Source organism: Sminthopsis crassicaudata, chromosome 1 (genome assembly GCF_048593235.1).
Source record: "Sminthopsis crassicaudata isolate SCR6 chromosome 1, ASM4859323v1, whole genome shotgun sequence".
Classification (NCBI taxonomy): Eukaryota; Metazoa; Chordata; class Mammalia; order Dasyuromorphia; family Dasyuridae; genus Sminthopsis; species Sminthopsis crassicaudata.
This window is the reverse complement of record NC_133617.1, coordinates 97,156,356-97,175,302: the sequence shown is the minus strand read 5'-3', so window position 1 is coordinate 97,175,302 and position 18,947 is coordinate 97,156,356. Positions and strand designations below refer to the sequence as shown.

Sequence of the window (18,947 nt, the reverse complement as noted above, 5' to 3'; positions counted from 1 at the left end):
ATCAAATCAATCAATACTTAAAAAAAAAAGCAATTCTTACTATTCACTGGAAGGTCTAAAGCAAGCTGCAGTTTAAATATTTAGTCATATAATGAGAAGATGGGATTCATTGGAAAAGATCCTGATGTTGGGAAAAATAGAAAGGAAAAGATGAATGAGACAGCAGAGAATGAGATGGAAAGATAATGTTATGGAAGAAACAAACATGAGCTTGGACAGACTTTGGGAGATCGTGGAGAGTCCTGGTATGCTATGGTCAAAGGGTCACAAAAAATTGGACATAATTGAATGACCAACAACAAGAACAACAATTTGTTGTTTTTTATGATAATGACAATGACAACAAAAACGATGATGATGATGGTGATGATGATGATGATACACAGACTTATAGGAAATTAAGAGACTGATGGATTAATACAAAAGCATAGTGTCTTGCACATTTGAAAAAGGGGGAAAGAAGGGTTATTGGACTAATAATTTCACTGATATAGACTTTAGGCTACTACCTAGATTCTGTACCTTGAGGCAGTTGCCTGTGGCCACTTGGAAGTTAAATGACCTGCCTGGGTTTACATAGTCAATCTGTGTCAGAGGAGGGAATTAAACCCATTTTCCTGACTCTGACATTGGTTCTCCACCTATTTTATTCACAATTCCAAACTGCCTCAACTGACTTGCATAATAAGTGCTTAATAATGTTTACTGAATTGATTTATATTGAAAACCCCAGCAAATAACTCTCTTGCAAGGTTCTTTTATCTGGATCTCAGTTTACTCCTCTATAGAAAAGCAGACTACTTTCCTTCTTCTGGTCCTAAAATGGAGGAATTTCAGTAGACTTTATCTAACTTGTTTAATCCCTGAGTCACCATAGAATGTCCTGACTTTTTCCACCTATATATTCTTGGTTCATTTTAAGATTTGGCTAAATTATATAAGAGATTAGAGGGTTTGTATTTGTATGACAATTAAAATATGGCATTGGTAATGCACCTAATGGTAGACATTACATATACATTGTCATGTATATGTAATGAAATATATAATCCTGTATGGCATTAGAATTGTCAAAGGAAATATCAAATTCAACTCAACAAGTAATTGTTAATTACCTATGATATACAAAACATATAGTATCTCACAGAGCCTTAATGGAAATAGAATAGAAATGTTATTGAGATGCAAAAAGATTTGAGTGATAAGTTAATCAGAAATAGAATCTATAACACATTTAACTATTTCAAGGTTCTGAGGTTATATATTTATATATTTATTTTATCATTTAAAATAATTTAATTATATTTCTATTTTATTTACACAAATATAAATTAACAGATTTAAGGGATAGAATGTGATAATTTATTCTTTATAATAAAAACAGTTATATAGATATAGGTATATATCACGATATAGTAGTGTAATATATTATATATGTAATATTATTCATGATAACATGCAAGTGTGTGTTATTAATACTATCAATGCTAATTAATATTATTAATACTATAATTACTGCCATTCTCATGTTTTATAGCAGGATAGCAAGGATATAGGGATCAATACGTCCCTGTTTGATTTTTGTTCCTTAGCATTATCCTATTGAACACTGTCCTCCTCTCACTATTGTCTCTCTTCTCTCCCAGAATGTTCCCAGAAGCCAGCCTGCCACATCACAACCCTAGAAGTCTGGCCTACATCTCTCCGCTGTGTGTTCTATCCAGATACCTACAGCTGCAGGCACGATCTACAGGGCCACAGCTGCCGACTCTTGCTCCGAGAGGAAGCTACCTACATTTACAGGAAGAAAGGTAAACTAAGAATGTTAGTGGATTAAGAGGCTTGACCTATAAGTCTACTAGATGAAGAGTGTGGTTGGAAACAGCAGGATGGGATGACATTTTATTGTTGAATGGAAAATCTGACAAGCCTGGAGGACTTTATTTTCCTAAAGCATGAATAAAGTGATACCTATGAGGTTTTGTTTGAAGGGTAGCAAGAAGATATCTCCTCAACTAGACTGACATTCAAGGCCATTCATAATCTGATCATGCAGGCTTAATTCATACTTACTGCATATATATCCAAATGTTCCCGTGTCTAAACTACTTTCTAGCCTCCATTATTGACCTATGATTCCATGCCTACAATAAACTACCTCTACCTCAACATGCTGAAGTCTCTTCCTTTTTTTCTATCCTCCTTTATACTGATAGAACTCTACTCTGATATTATTTTTGTAGGTAATGGGAAACATACACATTTACTTTTGATGCAGTCCTTGTCTTCAAAAAGCTTCCAGTCTTGTAGAGGGATAATAATAATAGTAATATTGATGATGATAGCTAGGATTTGTATATCATTTTAAGGTTTGAAAAGTCGCTTTGCAAATGTGATCCCATTTTTATCCTCACAACAATCCTGGGAGGTAGGTACCATTATTATTTTGATTTTATAGATGGATAACCTGAAATAGTCAGGGGACTTGCATAGGGTCACATAGATAATAAATGTCTAAAGCTGCATTTGAACTAAGATCATCTTGATTCAATATCCAGAGAGTGCTATCTACTATACTACCAATAAAATAAAACTGCAGCTAACTGGGAGGATCAAGAAAGGCTTCATGGAGATCACTGGTCTTTGAGTTGGGCTTTAAAGAATAGGAAAGAACTAAATGTAGAATGAAGGGAAGCACCCTCTGCTTCTACACTCTTAAATCTGGAATTCAGATGCCATTCTCGCCTTTAAGTGAGGTATATATGATCCCTAGGAGAACATATTAGAATATTTTTTCTAATACTTACTATCCCTTATTCCATAATATAAACTTTCTTGAGTTGGAGACATCAGATTTCTGTAAAATCAACCAATACACTTTTTATTTATACTGAATGTTCTTAATGAACTGTGCAAGATATAGAATAATGTGGCACCATTAAGGAGATGTGACTTTAAAATCATGTGGGCCAATTATGCAGTGATCAGCCACATCTGTTGAAGATTCTCCAAGTATCTTTAAAAGGTTACAGGAAAAGCTTCCATCATGGGGAGCAGCTGTTCTGTGAAGGATCTGTGGAAGTGAATGAATGAGTAAGTGGAAGAAAAATCATTTAATAAGCATTTACTATGTACATAGTAGAGTGCTAATGGATGAATAAGAGTAACTTAGAATGAGTGAGGATCACTAGAACCTACCCCAGGGAGAGCCTATCCAAATGGAGATCTCTGATCCTTGAATGGATAAGAATTGGTTTCAGATGCAACAAAGGAACTTTACATCATTTTTCAGGATGTGGGTTTTGTCATTGTTGTTCAGTTTTTTCAGTCTTGTGGGTCTGTTTGTGACCCCATTTCGAGTTTTCTTGGCATAGATACTAGAGTAGTTTTCTATTTCCTTCTCCAGATCATTTTTCAGATGAGGAAACTGGGGCAAACCAGATGAGGTGACCTGCCCAGGGTCACACAGCTAATAAAGGTCCATGACAGGATTAAAATTCAAATCTTCCCGAGTCCAGCATTCTATATTCTAGGTCACATAATAATTTTTAGCATTTGTATATCATTTCAGGATTTTCAAAACACTTTTATAAATATCATTTGATCCTTATAACAACCTGAGGAAATTGGTGTTATAATTATTCCCATTTTAGGACAGAGTAACTTTCCCACAGTCACACAGTGACATATACCAGTGACTAAAGCCATATTTAAATTCAGTTCTTCCAGAATACAGGTCCAGCACTCTGGCCACTGAGCCATCTAGTTACTATTGTTTAATTAATTTTTTTTAAAAACCCAGTGCTACCAACATCTTGTTAACACCTGCATTCCACACAGATCCTTACAGCACTTATCACAGTTGTCAAAGGACAGAAATGCTCATCTAATATTTTACATGTCTATTTGATATACACTAGATTAAGATTCACTTTGACAGCTCTGAAGGAAGTGATAATTAATGCTGTCTGTGGGAAATCAAATTTGCATCCTCTTAAAATTCTTAATTAAAAAAGTTGAAAGTTACCCTGCCATATTCTTCCTCTGTCAGATTCCAGAAAAGAACCAACTTCTCCTGGAACAGACCAGGCCTCCAGGGGTTGTGGGAGTCAGACAGTGCTCTTACATGGTGAATGCTTAGAAGTATCTTCGATTTTCAAACCGAATAGGCTTGAATATGAAGGTGAGAGAGGAGTAATAGTTGGTAATGCCAGGAAATGTACAAGTGTGACCGCTGGATCTTCCTAGTCCTTGAGTTGATGTTTCTGGTCATAGCTCAGGTTAATAACTTTTGAGACAGAAGAACAGATGGTGATCACTAAGTTATTGGGATGTTGGAAAGCACAAGCCAATTAACAATGTTAATTCAGGTTTCTGTAGTGTTTTACAGTCTGCAAAACACTTCCTCACAACACTTTGTAAGGTAGTGTTAAAATTAACACTATCATATTGTATGAAGGCCATGGACTATAAGGAAAAAAGGGGAGATTCTGATTAGGGAAACTGAGTTGACTCTCAATCCTACCATTTGCCACCTCTGGGATTGTCACTCACCCCCCACCCCTATCCTCAGTTTTCTCATTTGTAATAAAGAAATGGATTGGACTAGATGATCTTACTGTCCCTTCCAGCCCTAAAAACCATGATGATATTATGATCTTCCTGTTCCAGATCTAAGGCTCTCTCTCTTATGCCAGTGTATATGTCCATTAATTTATCAAATGATACTGAATTCCACTCAAGGAAATATTTAAGGTGCAGATAGTCATTTATGACATTATGTAAAGTGGCCATAAAAGAAACAGGCTAAGCTTTCTGTGATTCATTCAATTCAATCCAACAGTACCTCTATTGAATACCCAATGCTAGAAACCCCTTGGGGGAATAAAAGTACTGATTTGTGTCCCGGCCTCATAAAATTTCATAGAATAATTTCTGACCTGGAAAGAAACTTAGAGATCAGATTAGTTCAGCAGAGAAAGTGTACATGTTAGAACCAATAAGAGGATTATTACAGCATCACATTGTGTGTCCTTTGAGATAATTCTAATTAATTGTTTAAAAGTTTTTCTTTTGACTGGAAAATATTTCTTTGGACTTTCCACCCTAACTAACCCTAGTTCTGCCCTCTGGAGTCATGCAGAGCCAACCTTCCACATGTCCATGTATTGGTATGTTTTCAAAATTAGAGTTGAATCAGATATTTTCTAAAGTACCTTCTAAGATTCTATCATTCAAAAGTATAGCATTTTTCTGTCATTAAATGTCAATAGAAATAACAATATGGGTGAAATGTTTATTTTTGCCATTTTTCTACAGGTATCTCCATGCTAAACTCCACTAACAACACAGCCACAGTGTTCATTGCCACCCAAGGGACTCTGAAAGGCAGATCTAAGGCAATTCGAGTGGGTGCTGAGTGGAAACGAATCGTTCAATTCCTTGGAGTTCCATATGCAACCCCACCACTGGCACAAAGGCGATTTGGTGCACCAGAGTCATTTAACTGGACTGGCTCTTGGGAGGCCACTGTGCCACGGTAAGGGATTCCATTGGTGGGAAGCTTTGTGATTTTTTTTTTTATCAAGAAGCTGGCACTCTATATCATAAATTTAATCTGTCACTCCTCTGCCCATGAACTACTCTATGACTCCCTTTGCCGTCTCAGTAGAGTTTACCTTTTTTTGCCGGACAATCAGGTCATCCACAATCTGTCCCTGCCCTATGTAGTAAAAGAAATTGCAGCAGAGTAGAAAGAACACTTAACTTGGATCTAATGAGACAATGGAAGAAAAGCATTTTGCAATCATGATCACCATCCACAGACCTAGAATGGGCAGCTAGAAGGCACAGTGAATAGACTTTTGGACCTGCAATAAAGAACACATCTTCCTAAGTTCAAATCAGACCTCAAAAACTTATTGGTTGTGTGAATATGAGTAAGTTACTTAACCCAACTTGACTAAGTTTCCTCATCTCTAAAATGAACCAGAAAAGGAAATGGCAAAGCTCTCCAGAAGCTTTGCCAAGAAACTTCTAAATGGGGTCACAAAGAGTTGGACACAACTGAACAGCAATAATAACAATACCTGCAATGTCTCCCTTTCTTCCTTTAAACTCAAGCTCCCACACAATCTTCTACATAAAGTCTACCCTAATTCTTTCCACTATTAATGACTTCTGTCCTCAACTACCCCATATTTAACTCTCTTATAATTATTTCCATTTATTATGTATATTTCCATTTATTATGTATATGCACAGATATATGTACATTGTTTTCCCCAGCAGAATATGTAACTCCTTGAGGACAGGAGGTTTTATCGTTTTATTTTCTATCTTCATTGCCTAACATAGTACCTGACATCAAGAAATTTCATATTTCCCATTTCCCATACTTCATATTGATTGATTGCATACCTTACTTTGCTTTCCTTTAACTCAGCTTTCTTTCAAATATAAACAGTTAGTGACAGGCAGGATTGAATAAAATGGTGTGAATGGTAAAGATAAATACATTTCCACTTGTTATTTGGTGATTAATTATATCAAATTCTTTGTGATCTTATTTTTTTTAGGCAAAGACACTGGAATGATTTGCCTTTTCCTTCTCTAATTCATTTTACAGATCAAGAAACTGACACAAATAGGAGTCAGTAATTTGCCCAGCATCACATAGATAATATATGTCTAAGACCAGATTTAGCAGGTCTTCTTGACTCCAGGCCTAGCATTATTTCTAATAATGCTGTGCCACCTAAGTTGCCCATATCTAGCACAAAATAGATATAAGGTTTATAAATTATGTTCGTATTTTATCTCACTTGATTCTTATAACCCTGTGTTGACAATTACTATTAAAACCACCTTACAATAAGGGAATGCATGTTTAGAGAGGTCAACCAGGAAAAGGAAGGGCCTGAAACAGAATTTGAACACAGATCTTCTGATCCTTTTAGACCAAGCTGTCTCTGTAGGAATGGCCAAATTACTCTGGTGAACCCTGGATCTGCTTCTCTTTCACCTGCTTTACCCATTTCTGTATTTCATTTGCATTCTAGATGGTCAGCCAGGGGAATGAATATGCATGAAAATGCCCATGAGACTTCAGTACACAGAGAGACATTTTTTATTTCTGTCTCAACTCTGTGGTTTGGAATGTGTTTTTACAAATGTTTAAAAGTGGCTTTTAAAAACAAAGAACCCCATGAAATATTAATACTGGGTCTCTTTCCTCCATTAATTTAGCAATGGGGATGGGATGGAGGGGACAGCAGGACAAGAGGAAAGAGAGCCAGGAGATACTGAAGGTCATGAAAGTTAATTTGGGTGTAATTCTGCCTAAGGTAACTCAACTTGTGTCTTTAGGGCCAACTGTTGGCAGCCTGGATTTGGAAAGACTTCATCTTCCAATGTCAGTGAAGACTGTTTGTACCTGAATGTGTTTGTTCCTCAAAACCTTGTGAGTATTAAGTTACTTGGATATTTGACATGTAAATGAGGCAGTGTTGAAAAATTACTTTCCTCTTGGGGCCAACAAGGTCAGGATTTCAGACTCAAGCTCCAAGTATTTTGATTAGTTTTCCCCTGTTCCCACGGTCATAATTCCAGCTAACCCTTGGTCAAATGCAGGTCAGGATGAGAGTACAGATTGCATGGTGCTAAGTCATTCCTCTCCTGTAAACACTAGTTGCAGTATTTATGGCACCTTCATTGTTCCATCTTCATCCAGGAAAAATAGTGCTGTTTTCTGTATGTCATCTGAGACCCAACCTCTAACTAACTCTGACTTCATATGAATTGCATTTAATCTCCAGAGTAGAACAGACTTTTCCTCACATTCTCTACATATAATCCCCCTCTCTCCTTTCACCTTGCTGTGCAAAGTAAAATCTCTTAATTAAAACTTAGGCATGGATGATGTTTTGGGATTTCCCAAAAAGGAAAAAAGGGATCCCTTCAATAAAAAAGGTATTCAATGTACACAATTGTGGGTATCTAGGGAAGGACTGTTACATACTTCCTCTGCCACAAAAGACATATTTAAAACACAGAAAACTCATAAACCTTCACTGACAAATACTTAAAACATAAAGCTGTAACTCTTCACTCCCATCCTGGGAGACTATAGGACTGCTGAGAGGATTTTACTTTCAGCTCAGTCTGAATTTTTTAGAATAGTAATTCATGTAAGAATTTGTGGCCATATCCCCAGTACTGTTTCCTACTATACAATCAACACTATTTAATGACTGAGTTTTTTTTTTCTTTAAAGCTTTTTATTTTCAAAACATAAGCACAGATCATTTTTTCAACATTCACCCTTGCATAGCTTTGTGTTTCAGATTTTCTCCTCCTTCCCCTCACCTTCTCTCCTAGATGGCAAGCAATCCAATATGTTATACATGTTAAAATATATATTAAATCCAATATGTGTAAACATATTTATATAATTCTCTTGCTGCAGAAAAAAAATCAGATCAAAAAGGAAAGTAAATGAGCAAGAAAATTAAAAGCAAGCGAACAACAAAAAGAGTGAGAATGCTATGTTGTGATCCATAATCAGTTCCCACAGTCCTCCTTTTGGGTATAGATGGCTTTCGTCATCACAATATCATTTGGAACTGGTATCAATCATCTCATGGTTGGAAAGAGTCACTCACATTCATCAGAATTGATCATCATATAATATTGATGTTGCTGTGTGAACAATGCTCAATGACTGAGTTAATGAAATAACCATAATATGGGCTGGAAAAATGCCTCTTGTGATCTCTATTTGGCTACTTGTGATTAAGGAAAGAAACAAAAAGAGGGAGGCAGCTAGACTGTTGGGGCCCAAACACTGATTCATCTAAGCAAGCACATATTCTCCTTGTTGTGTGCTAATGATGATCAAAGTTCCTGCCAGAAGAAGGAAGAGAAATCGTTTCCATATCATTGCCTTCCGCTATGCTGGAAGTTCAAGAGACAGTTGTCAGAGGGCAGAGAGAAAAGAGAGAACTTCGGTCTTCTCTTATGAAATATACTCCTCTCTTTAATCCACCTGTCCATCATCTTTAACAAAGCCACCCAATTACAAGGACCCAGTAAGGGATCACTGTACAGCAAACCACAGATCCATGGGACTAATAAAGGATTATTGCTCCATCATAACAGACAACAAAACTTTTTGACACTAAGCCATAGGGCTTGATTTTCTCACTGAACCACAGCTTGCATTCTCAGTTGCACAGGTTTTGCAGATCAGAGAAGCTCCCCAACCATCCCTAAAACATTTATAATGTTCATTAAGTAGGGATAGTATTCTATTCTGGGGGAGTGGAATATAGCCTTCTATGTACTGACTTCAGCACATATATGGTATATTTGTAAAATATATATATATATATGTGTGTGTGTGTATGTATATATACACTTGGCACTATTCAAAATACTGTAGATTTCTTTTATTGGAAAAAAAGAAAAGTACTATGGGCATTAAAAATGGCATTACACACCCTGAGAATTTAAAAATCAGTCCTCTAGATTTGATTTGAGCTGGCTCTAGCATATCTTTGCATCTAATTCTAACCCTCTGTGAGAGTGTGTGAACAAATAATAGATTAAAATTTATTACTTAACTGATGGTGCTGGACTAGGCAGTGGTGACCGTTGTCCTAAGTATGCTTGCAATAACATCACTACTTTTGGATCTCGCCAACTTAATTAGTGTACTCTGCCTTGGGTGAATGACCCTTCTGTTCTCCCCAGGGAGTCTCACTTTGCCTCCAAGGACCTGGATCAAAGAACCTCTGTGGCATCTTTAGTGGGTGGATTATTGCTTTCAGTCGTCCCAGTTAAATGGAGATGATAATAACAATTGAGAGTAAAAGCAATGTCAAAAAAAGTATCCATAGTCTGGATCTATTTGCCTAAAAGGCTTCTGACCTGAGTTGCTTTCATGCAGCTGAGAGCTGACTGACTCATTGCTTTTACCTTCTTCACTTTCCATTCCCATCTGCTTCATTTCTATTCATTGGTAACAAGGCAAGCATTTTCTTTTGCTGATTCAGAAGAAAAAAAATAGGAGATTCAGAAAAAGAGTGATTCATGCATATTGATGTTTTCCTACAGCTAAAGAATTCCAGATCTTTGTGTTTTCCCAAGTGAATCTTAATCTAGAACACCCTTTAGTTTGATCATTTGGGTGGGTGGGGAGCTTGGCACTAAATAAGTAATTTACTCCTAAGTATATGTATAAATGTGTATGGGGGCAGGGCAGTTGGGTGCTGCAGTGGATAGAGTGTTGCCCCTGAAATCAGGACAACCTGAATTTAAATCTAGCCTCAGATATTTATTAGCTGAATGACTATGTGTAAGTCATTTAAATTTGAATTTATCTGTAAAATAAGTTAGAAAAGGAAATGGCAAACTACTTCAGTATCTTTGCCAAGAAAATCCCAAATGGGGTGAGAAAGAATCGGACACATTTAATCTATTAAACAACAACAAAATACATACGTGTATACATACATACATACATACATACATATATATATATATAAACATATATATATATATATATATATATATATATATATATATATATATATATATATATATATATATATATATATGTAATACATAGCTTCATTATTTGCTTGCATTGAAAGATCAGTTCTTCCAGTTTCCTTTTGGGGAAGTAAAGAAAATGGTCACTATGTTTTGTATGTGTATTATGTATAACTATAAAGAAGGCAGCTTACAGTAGTAGAATGATAGAGAATTAAAGTCAGGAAGCCTGGATTCTTGTTGACACTGCCACTGATTTGGGGAAGTCACCCTCATTCTGGTCTTGCCCCTATTTCAGAGGACCAAAGGATTTAAAACTGGAAGGGACCTTAGAGAACTTTTTGCAGGTGACAAAACTCAGATTCAGACATGGGAAGGGATTTAACCTTTTGGGTATTAAGTAAAAGAGCCAGAATTTGAATGCAGATATTATAACTTGAGGCCCAATCTTCCTTCTACTCTATATTATAGTTCTCTTGCACTGTTAGGGACTGGATAAAAGATCTTTTGACTCTGATATTTTAGAATTCTATGTATTCCCTCTCATTAATCATTACTTATGGCCTATCTGATAAAGAGAAACTGATAACATATCAAGGATTAAAGTTCCTAAAATTAGGATGGTGAGTGAAAAGTCCTATCTTAGGACTACACTAAAGAGAAAAAGTCTTTCTAGATAAGGAATAAAAACATATGAACCCAATTTGCACACTTGAAGCTGAGCCAAGTATCAGATATCTTTTCTCCATCAGTGCCAAAAAATCTCTCTCTCTTTTTCAGGGCCAGAATGCACCAGTGCTAGTGTTTTTCCACAATACTGGTGAAAATGGTGGGAGACGGGAGCAACTAGACCTGGAAGGATCATTCCTTGCTGCAGTTGGAGATATTATTGTGGTCACTGCAAATTACCGAGTTGGCATTTTTGGCTTCCTGAGCACTGGTGAGTTGAATTCATTCATTGAATCGTCATTCAACAAATATTTATTAGGTGCCTACTATGTGCAGTTGTGTGTGTTCTATTTCCTAAGTATTAGAGAATAACAATTGGCTGAGATTTCTTAATAATTCAACAAGTACCTACTGTCTGCTAGATGAAATATTTAAAAATATGATTCCTGCCCAAAGGTTAGAGTCTAAAGAGAAATGGAACATAGACACAATTAAAAATAGCATAAAGCAAAATATTAAGCACTATAAGAGAGAAAATAATTCAGTGGTTTGGAGGAGGGAGAGATGATCTGTGTTGGCAAAAGGGATTTCATTATGTGCATATAACAAATTTCCACTCAACACTATCCTCTTACCTGTCTGGGAAAACAGTTCTGCATCCTTTTATACCATTCTGGGACAGGCCCAGATTGTGTAGCTTATTCTTGAAAATCTCCAGTGACATAGATGTCATAGGTTTCCAGCAAAAATAATTCCACTGTTTGCCTTCTGTAGAGGCCTTTTAGTAATAAAGAGACCCTTTAGGGGCAGCATAGTGTAGTGGAATCCAAAAGACCTGTGTTTGTATCCCATCTCTGTCTCATGAATGAGGCAAGTCATTCTATCTCCTTTAGCTTCTGCATTCTTATGTGTCAAAAGAGAATTGCAATAATTTCACTGCTTACACTCACATTCCTCTACACTCATACATACACACATACACACACACACACACACACACACACACACACACATATACACACACACAAACACAAACGGATTCAGAGATGACTACATAGAGAGTTGAAAGGACCTGAGAGATCAGATCCGGTTGCCTTACTTTTGTACATGAAAAAACTAAGACCCAGGATGGTCACAAGTCTTGCCCATGTCCAGGGCTAAGATTCCACCTTAGATGCTAACTCCAAACCTACCATTTTTCTTATCACCAAAAAGGGCTCTGCAAATCTTGAAAAGAAAATGTCTTCTCCTCCTGGCTTCATTGCTTTTCTTCAAATCTCATCTACATCCCTTCCCTCTGCAAAAACCTTTTCCTCATCTTCCATAATGGTAATGGTAGTCCCTTCCTTTTGATATTGCCTCCAACTTAAACTGTAACTTAACTGCACACACTTGCTTTCATTTTATCTTCTCCATTTGTGAGCTCCCTAAGGGCAGGTTATCATAGTGACTGGCATAAAGTAGGTGTTTTAAAATGCTTGTTTTCTTAACTGTACTAATGAAATCACCAGTGCAGTCCCACTCTCTAGTCTTTTACATATATGTTCAGCCTTTTATATTTTATAAAATATGGTTTCATACATTTATGGATTGTTAAGAGTTGAAAAGACTTTAGAAGTATTCTAAACTCCTCTTTACAAAAAAGAAAACTGAGGGTTAGAGGATGGAATGATTTGTCCAAAAATTACATGATTCTCTAATCCAGATATCCTGACTTCAGCTGAACAACAAACTGTATCCATCTAACACCATGATAAGACTGGTGAATGTGAAGAAAAGAGAAGAATGGATAAAGAGAAACAAAAACTAGGAAAGAGCTCCATATGTAGATGCGGGGGTCCTAACTACAGCAAAGAGTCTTATTCTGAGGTCTAAGAGCTTTTAAAAAATATTTTGATAACTATATTTCAATATAATTGTTTTATCTTATAAGTCTATGTATTTTAAACATTTAAAAACATTCTTCTGAGAAATGGTTCATGGGATTTATCAGATTTCCAGAGAGGACCATCATCTTCAAAACATTGAATTCCTACTCCAGTCCAACCTTGCAATACTTTCTATGGCATCCCTGAGAGCAGGGACTCATCCAACTTCTATACTTTGCAAAAACGCACATACACATATACACATTCACATACAATCTATATGTGTATATATATATATATATTTGTGTATATATACAAATACACTCACAAATTCTATATATAGTTTTATATATTATAGTTTCATATATGTATATATCTATGCATATATATTATATATATACACTCAGACACACATACATGCATATTATATATAGTTTTATATATACTTTATATATGTATACATACATATGCATACATGTATATAGTTTATGTAGCATATAGCACACATATATAATATATACATGTATATGTATATATGGCTGTATACATACACACACTATACACTATATGTATATATATAGTTATATAGTTATATACTATTACATCTCTGAAAGGAACTCTGTGCAGCAGAGAGAAAGAAAGAGATATATACACATAGATATATAGTTATGAATATGGCTGTAATCTTCCATACATTAGGTGATTCAGTAGATTCAATAGATAGAGCTCTGGGCTTAGAGTCAAGAAGAACTAAGTTCAAATTTGGCCTCAGATACTAGCTTTGTGAGCCTAGGCAAATCACTTCATCTCATTTTGCTTAATCTACTGGAGAAGGAAATGGCAAATTACTTCATTATCTATATTAAGGAAATCTAAGGACAGCATTGACATGCTGTGATCCATAAGGTACAAAGAGTTAGACATGATTGAACAACTATATATATATATATAATATATATATATATACACACATATATGTATATATGTGTGTGTGCATACACACACATACACATATACGCAACAAACATATATTATATATGTATATTTGTTTGTTTTATGCATTTAAAAGAAACTCTCAGAGCCTTGCTTTTCACATCTGTAGAATGAGGATTTCAACACTTTTACTGTGTATTTCATAGGATTATTATTTATAAAGAGCTTTATTTGCAATAGAAATGGGAATTGGAGTAGTCACTCAGTCAATCAACATTTACATAGGTTTATTCTAAGCCAGGTTCCAGGTTAAGCACTAACAGTACCAAGAATAACAGTTACTATTTATTGTTTTTGAGAGGTAGGGGGCTGCAGGTGTCTGCGAGGAAGGGGAAAGACCTGGATGGCGAGCTATATTCCAGCTATGGCTTGACTTGTGACCCTAAGTTAGTCCCTTAAAGTGTCAGTGCCATAGGCAATATTCTAAGACTACAAGTTCAGGCAGTTCTTTACCTTGGAGTGCCTGTGACATCACTTGTCCAATATGGACCCTATCATTATTATTATTAGGAAGGAAATAAGAGAACAGCATGAAAGAAAGAGAATAGCACATTGAGGAAACAATAAATAGAAGAGACTGGGTAGAGAGAGATGTATGTGCTAAAAAGTAATAAGAAGTTAAACTGGGGAAACAACTTGGTCTAATAGTGAAATAAGAGCTAGACAGAAGACTTAATGTTGAGTCCTAGGGCTGCCATTTTGTAACCTTGTGAACATTACTCAATTTTTCTTGGTCCCAATTTCTTTCTTATAAATTGAAGAGAAGGGGCTGAATTAGATGTGTGAGAACTCTTGAAAGTCAGGGAGAACAGTTCAGACTTAAAGTAGCAGGTTATAGGGAGCCATTTTAAATTCTTGAGCAGGTGAGGCAGATAATATCTGTAAAAAGTACATATTATTTTGGTCTTCTGCTTTAAAGGGTTCATGATAAATGGGACATCCCTGTCTAATGAGGGAATTGTATAGCTTCACTTCCGCTCCACTGATTTTTCTACCATTCTGCCCTCCATTTAACTTCTAAATTTCTTCCACTTAATGAAACTAACAGCATGGGGTTCAGGAAGTCTCACTGATAAGCTCACTAATGGCTTCTCCAGTAAGAGAGCAAGTAAAATGCACTTGAAGAAATTCTGAAATTATCTCTGAACAGACAAGTTATTCATTTTATTAGTGCTGTTTTAAGTGAACAGTAGGAAATGTTATCATTTTGGGATTCATATTTTAGTAGTCACTAGCATCCCACTGTGCAGTTCGTTGTTTTCATGAAGTGAGAATGGAGCATGGGATGCCTACTGTGTTTATCTCATGCTTCATACTCATTCCTGGAGCATTGTTTTACCTGGCCTCTGCTTCTGGCAAAACCCTGAGCCAAGATGTCCTAGCATAGAACTCCCCTAGAGCCATGCCAGTCTTTTTAGGTTTTAGGAACTCAGGAAGGCTTTCAGACTCCCAACAGGTATTCCTTTGACCCACTGTTGGGTACTGAGTATCACATTTATACTCCTGGAGAAAAATAAATAAATAAAAAACACACTTACTGATCTAAGATATTTACAATCTAGTTCAGAAGATAGCACATGGACACAATGAATTAAGAATAATAATAGGTGAAGTTTTGGAGGAAATGTAATATAGTGAAAAAATAGTGAAAATAATCTAAATTCGCATTTAAAGGATGGACCAAAGTTCAATGTCTGGAAGCGTGGGAGCTGAAGAAAGCTATATAGCTATATGTCTTGAGCCCAGACTTCTGCAAATGGAAAACAAATAGATTGGATGAATTCATTTTACAACTTAATCCAGCTTCAAATCTAATGATTGTAGCACCACCTTCTCCCCCTTGGTTTCCTATACTACTGAATAAGGCTATTTAAAAAGTATTCCAAAGCTATTTGTCTGGTTTTTTATTCATTCATTCATCCAACTCAAAAGTAGAGTCAAATCATCCCATGTTCTCATTCTACCCAGGCTTCATGCCCACATATCCTCACATGCTCCTTCCCCATCATCCCAGCCTCCTGTCTCTACTATTCTCCAAAGTCAGGAATGTTTGGTTTCATGTCTAATGTTTCATTTATAATTATTCCACCAGTTTCTTTCTTCCTTGAGCCCCATCTCTCCTTAATGCAGAAATGAATAATAATTATATTAGAAAAAAACTTACATTTAGCCTTACATGCTTTATAATGGAATATCTCCAACAATGGGGCAGATAAACAGCACAAAGGACAGAGTACTGGGTTTGGAGCAAGACGCATCTTCCTGAATTCTACTATCACCTCAAATTGTGTGGTGCAAGCAAGTTTGCCTCAGCTTCTTCATCTGTAAAATGAGTTGGAGAAGGAAATGGCAAACCACTCCATGATCTATGCCAAGAAAATCCCAAACAGAGTCATGAAGAGTAAGATGTGACCGAAATGATTGAACAATATCAACAGCAAAAATAGGATCCTGTGTCTTCTTAAAGTCTTCTCACAGCAGTCAATTTACTACCTTACAAAAACATTTTATTACACCTTTAGATCACTCTAATAATTAGAATGCTTTTCCTTATGTTAAATAAAAATCTCTTTTGATAATTTATACCCAATTGTTCAAACCTTACTATCAGGGTCCAAGCAAAACAATGAATGAATGACAAGACATTTATTAAGTGTTAATTATGTGCTAAGTGCAAAATACTCTGATCCTTCCTCTATATGACAATTTCAAATATGTGAAGGTTTTTATCATATTCCCGATTTTCTCTTCCCTACACAAAACACCTCTTGTTCCTTCTGTAAGAAGCATCAATCAGAAGAGTTGGTTTCAAAGATCAAATATGTAAAACACTAGGGAAACCTTAAAGCACTATATAAATATGCTGTTGTTATTCTTATTTCATTCTTCTCATTTTTATGTTCAATGGAGATTGGTAGAAATGGCCCTGGAGCCAATTTTGTTATTGGTGTAATCATTATTGTTACAATTGTTATGCAACTACTCCTTGCCTAGCATGTTCTTTATTTCCTATGTCCTTCTGATGACTGTCTTTTAGACTAACTCATAAACACCCACTGGTGCATCTCTCCAAATTTACTTGAATCAATCTTCAGATAACAATCATACAGTCTGGTATTTGGCTCTGTTCTCAATATCTTTTCAGCTTAGCAAGCCCTGTCAAAACTTATACTCTACTGGAATAGTCTTCAAGAATACAATATTACCTCCATCTTATGAGATTAAGATATCAGATTAAGACTGGAGTAAAGGACTTCTATTAATGCAGCCTATGATTGCATTAGGAGCAACTAAGTGATTAAGTACACAGAATGCTAAATCTGGAGTCAAAAAGACCTGAATTCAAATCCAACCTCAAAAACTCATTAGCTGGCTAAATCACTTAACTTGTTTGTTTTAATCCACTGGAAAAGGAAATGACAGACCACTCCAGTATTTGGACCAAGAAAACCCCATGGACATTGTGGTCCTTGAATCAGACACAACTGAATGACAGCAAAGATTATATTTGTTTCTTTGGCTAACATGCCGCACTATTTACTCATACTTAATTTTTAGTTTCCTAAGACAACCACTTTTCTACTACTAATGATAATCAGAGATTTATGATATACTTTAAATCCACAAGTATTTTATGAACCTCAAAACAGTAGCAACAACTAATATTTAGAGAATACTTTAAGGGTTGCAAAGCTCTTTACAATTCATTGTCTTATTTGGCTCTTGCAACAAACTTCTAATGTAAATATTACATGTTCTATAATATTATTATCTTCATTTTACAGATATGATAACAGAGGCTTGATAAGGTTAAATGGTTTGTCCATGGCAATATAGTTTTAAAATGTTCAAACTGATATTTGAATCCAGCTCCTTCCAGAGCTCAAGCCCAGTGTTCCTTCCAATATAACATGTCGCCTCTCTCCTCCATTCCCTGACCTTGCAGAGCTGACCTTTTGAATTCAAGGGTAGGAGGCTACTGATTCCACATATAAGCCAATGACATGAACAATTTCGTTTTTCTTCTAGGTTCTGGTGAGGCCAATGGAAACTGGGGCCTGTTGGATCAAGTTGCAGCTCTGAATTGGGTACAGGCTCACATTACCAGCTTTGGTGGAAATCCTCAACGAGTGACTGTGGCAGCAGATCGAGGTGGTGCTGACATCACTAGCCTTCACCTTCTGACAACCACTGCCAACACTAGACTCTTCAAAAGAGCAATATTGATGGTGAGTACTATTTTTACTCTTTTACCTCAGTCTCAAAGTCTAGTCCTTGGTCTCTCAGATCTTTATCTAACTAAAAAAAAGTTGATTTAAACTTTGATGATGGAAGGTTTGGGGGAGAAGGTATGAGGTAAGGGGAAAAGAAGGGTAGCTGTTTCTTTGACTGAAGTGGTATTTGTTAATTGATGGATGTGAAATGGCCTTCTAGATCATGGGATTCAGAAGATACTTTAGGGCTCCCCTGAAAATACATTTTTTTTCTCACTGTCCTGCTTGAAATTCCTACCCTTAACTAAATTTCAAAATAATTGGTTTCTTTTGTAATTCTAAATATTTTATTACATGTATTTAAAAACATATTTCTGACATTTCCATAGATTTCTCCAGACTTCCAAAAAACTATGACCAAAAAAAGATTTAAGAATCTTTATGCTAAGGGATTAGTTTAGTGGCTAATTTAATGAAAGGCACCTTCACAAAGTAGTGTAATGAACTTTAAAGGAATGTATTGGGGAAAAAAGTCATAGTTATGAGGTGCTCCATAGAGATAGAAGATACACTTCAGCTTTCAAGGGACTGTTAGACTATCAGAAAGATACACCCAAGCCATCAGACATCACAAGATTAGATTCTCAGG

General features: G+C 35.9%; 1 protein-coding gene across 1 annotated transcript in view; it reads left to right on the top strand.

The window, feature by feature from the left end:
- Positions 1-18,947, top strand: part of TG (thyroglobulin) — a 375,444-nt gene that overhangs the window by 205,668 nt on the left and 150,829 nt on the right. The window contains 5 exon segments of the mRNA XM_074265101.1: positions 1,647-1,811; positions 5,320-5,539; positions 7,369-7,462; positions 11,335-11,494; positions 18,114-18,313. Of these exon segments, the coding sequence (XP_074121202.1) occupies positions 1,647-1,811; positions 5,320-5,539; positions 7,369-7,462; positions 11,335-11,494; positions 18,114-18,313 (839 nt within the window).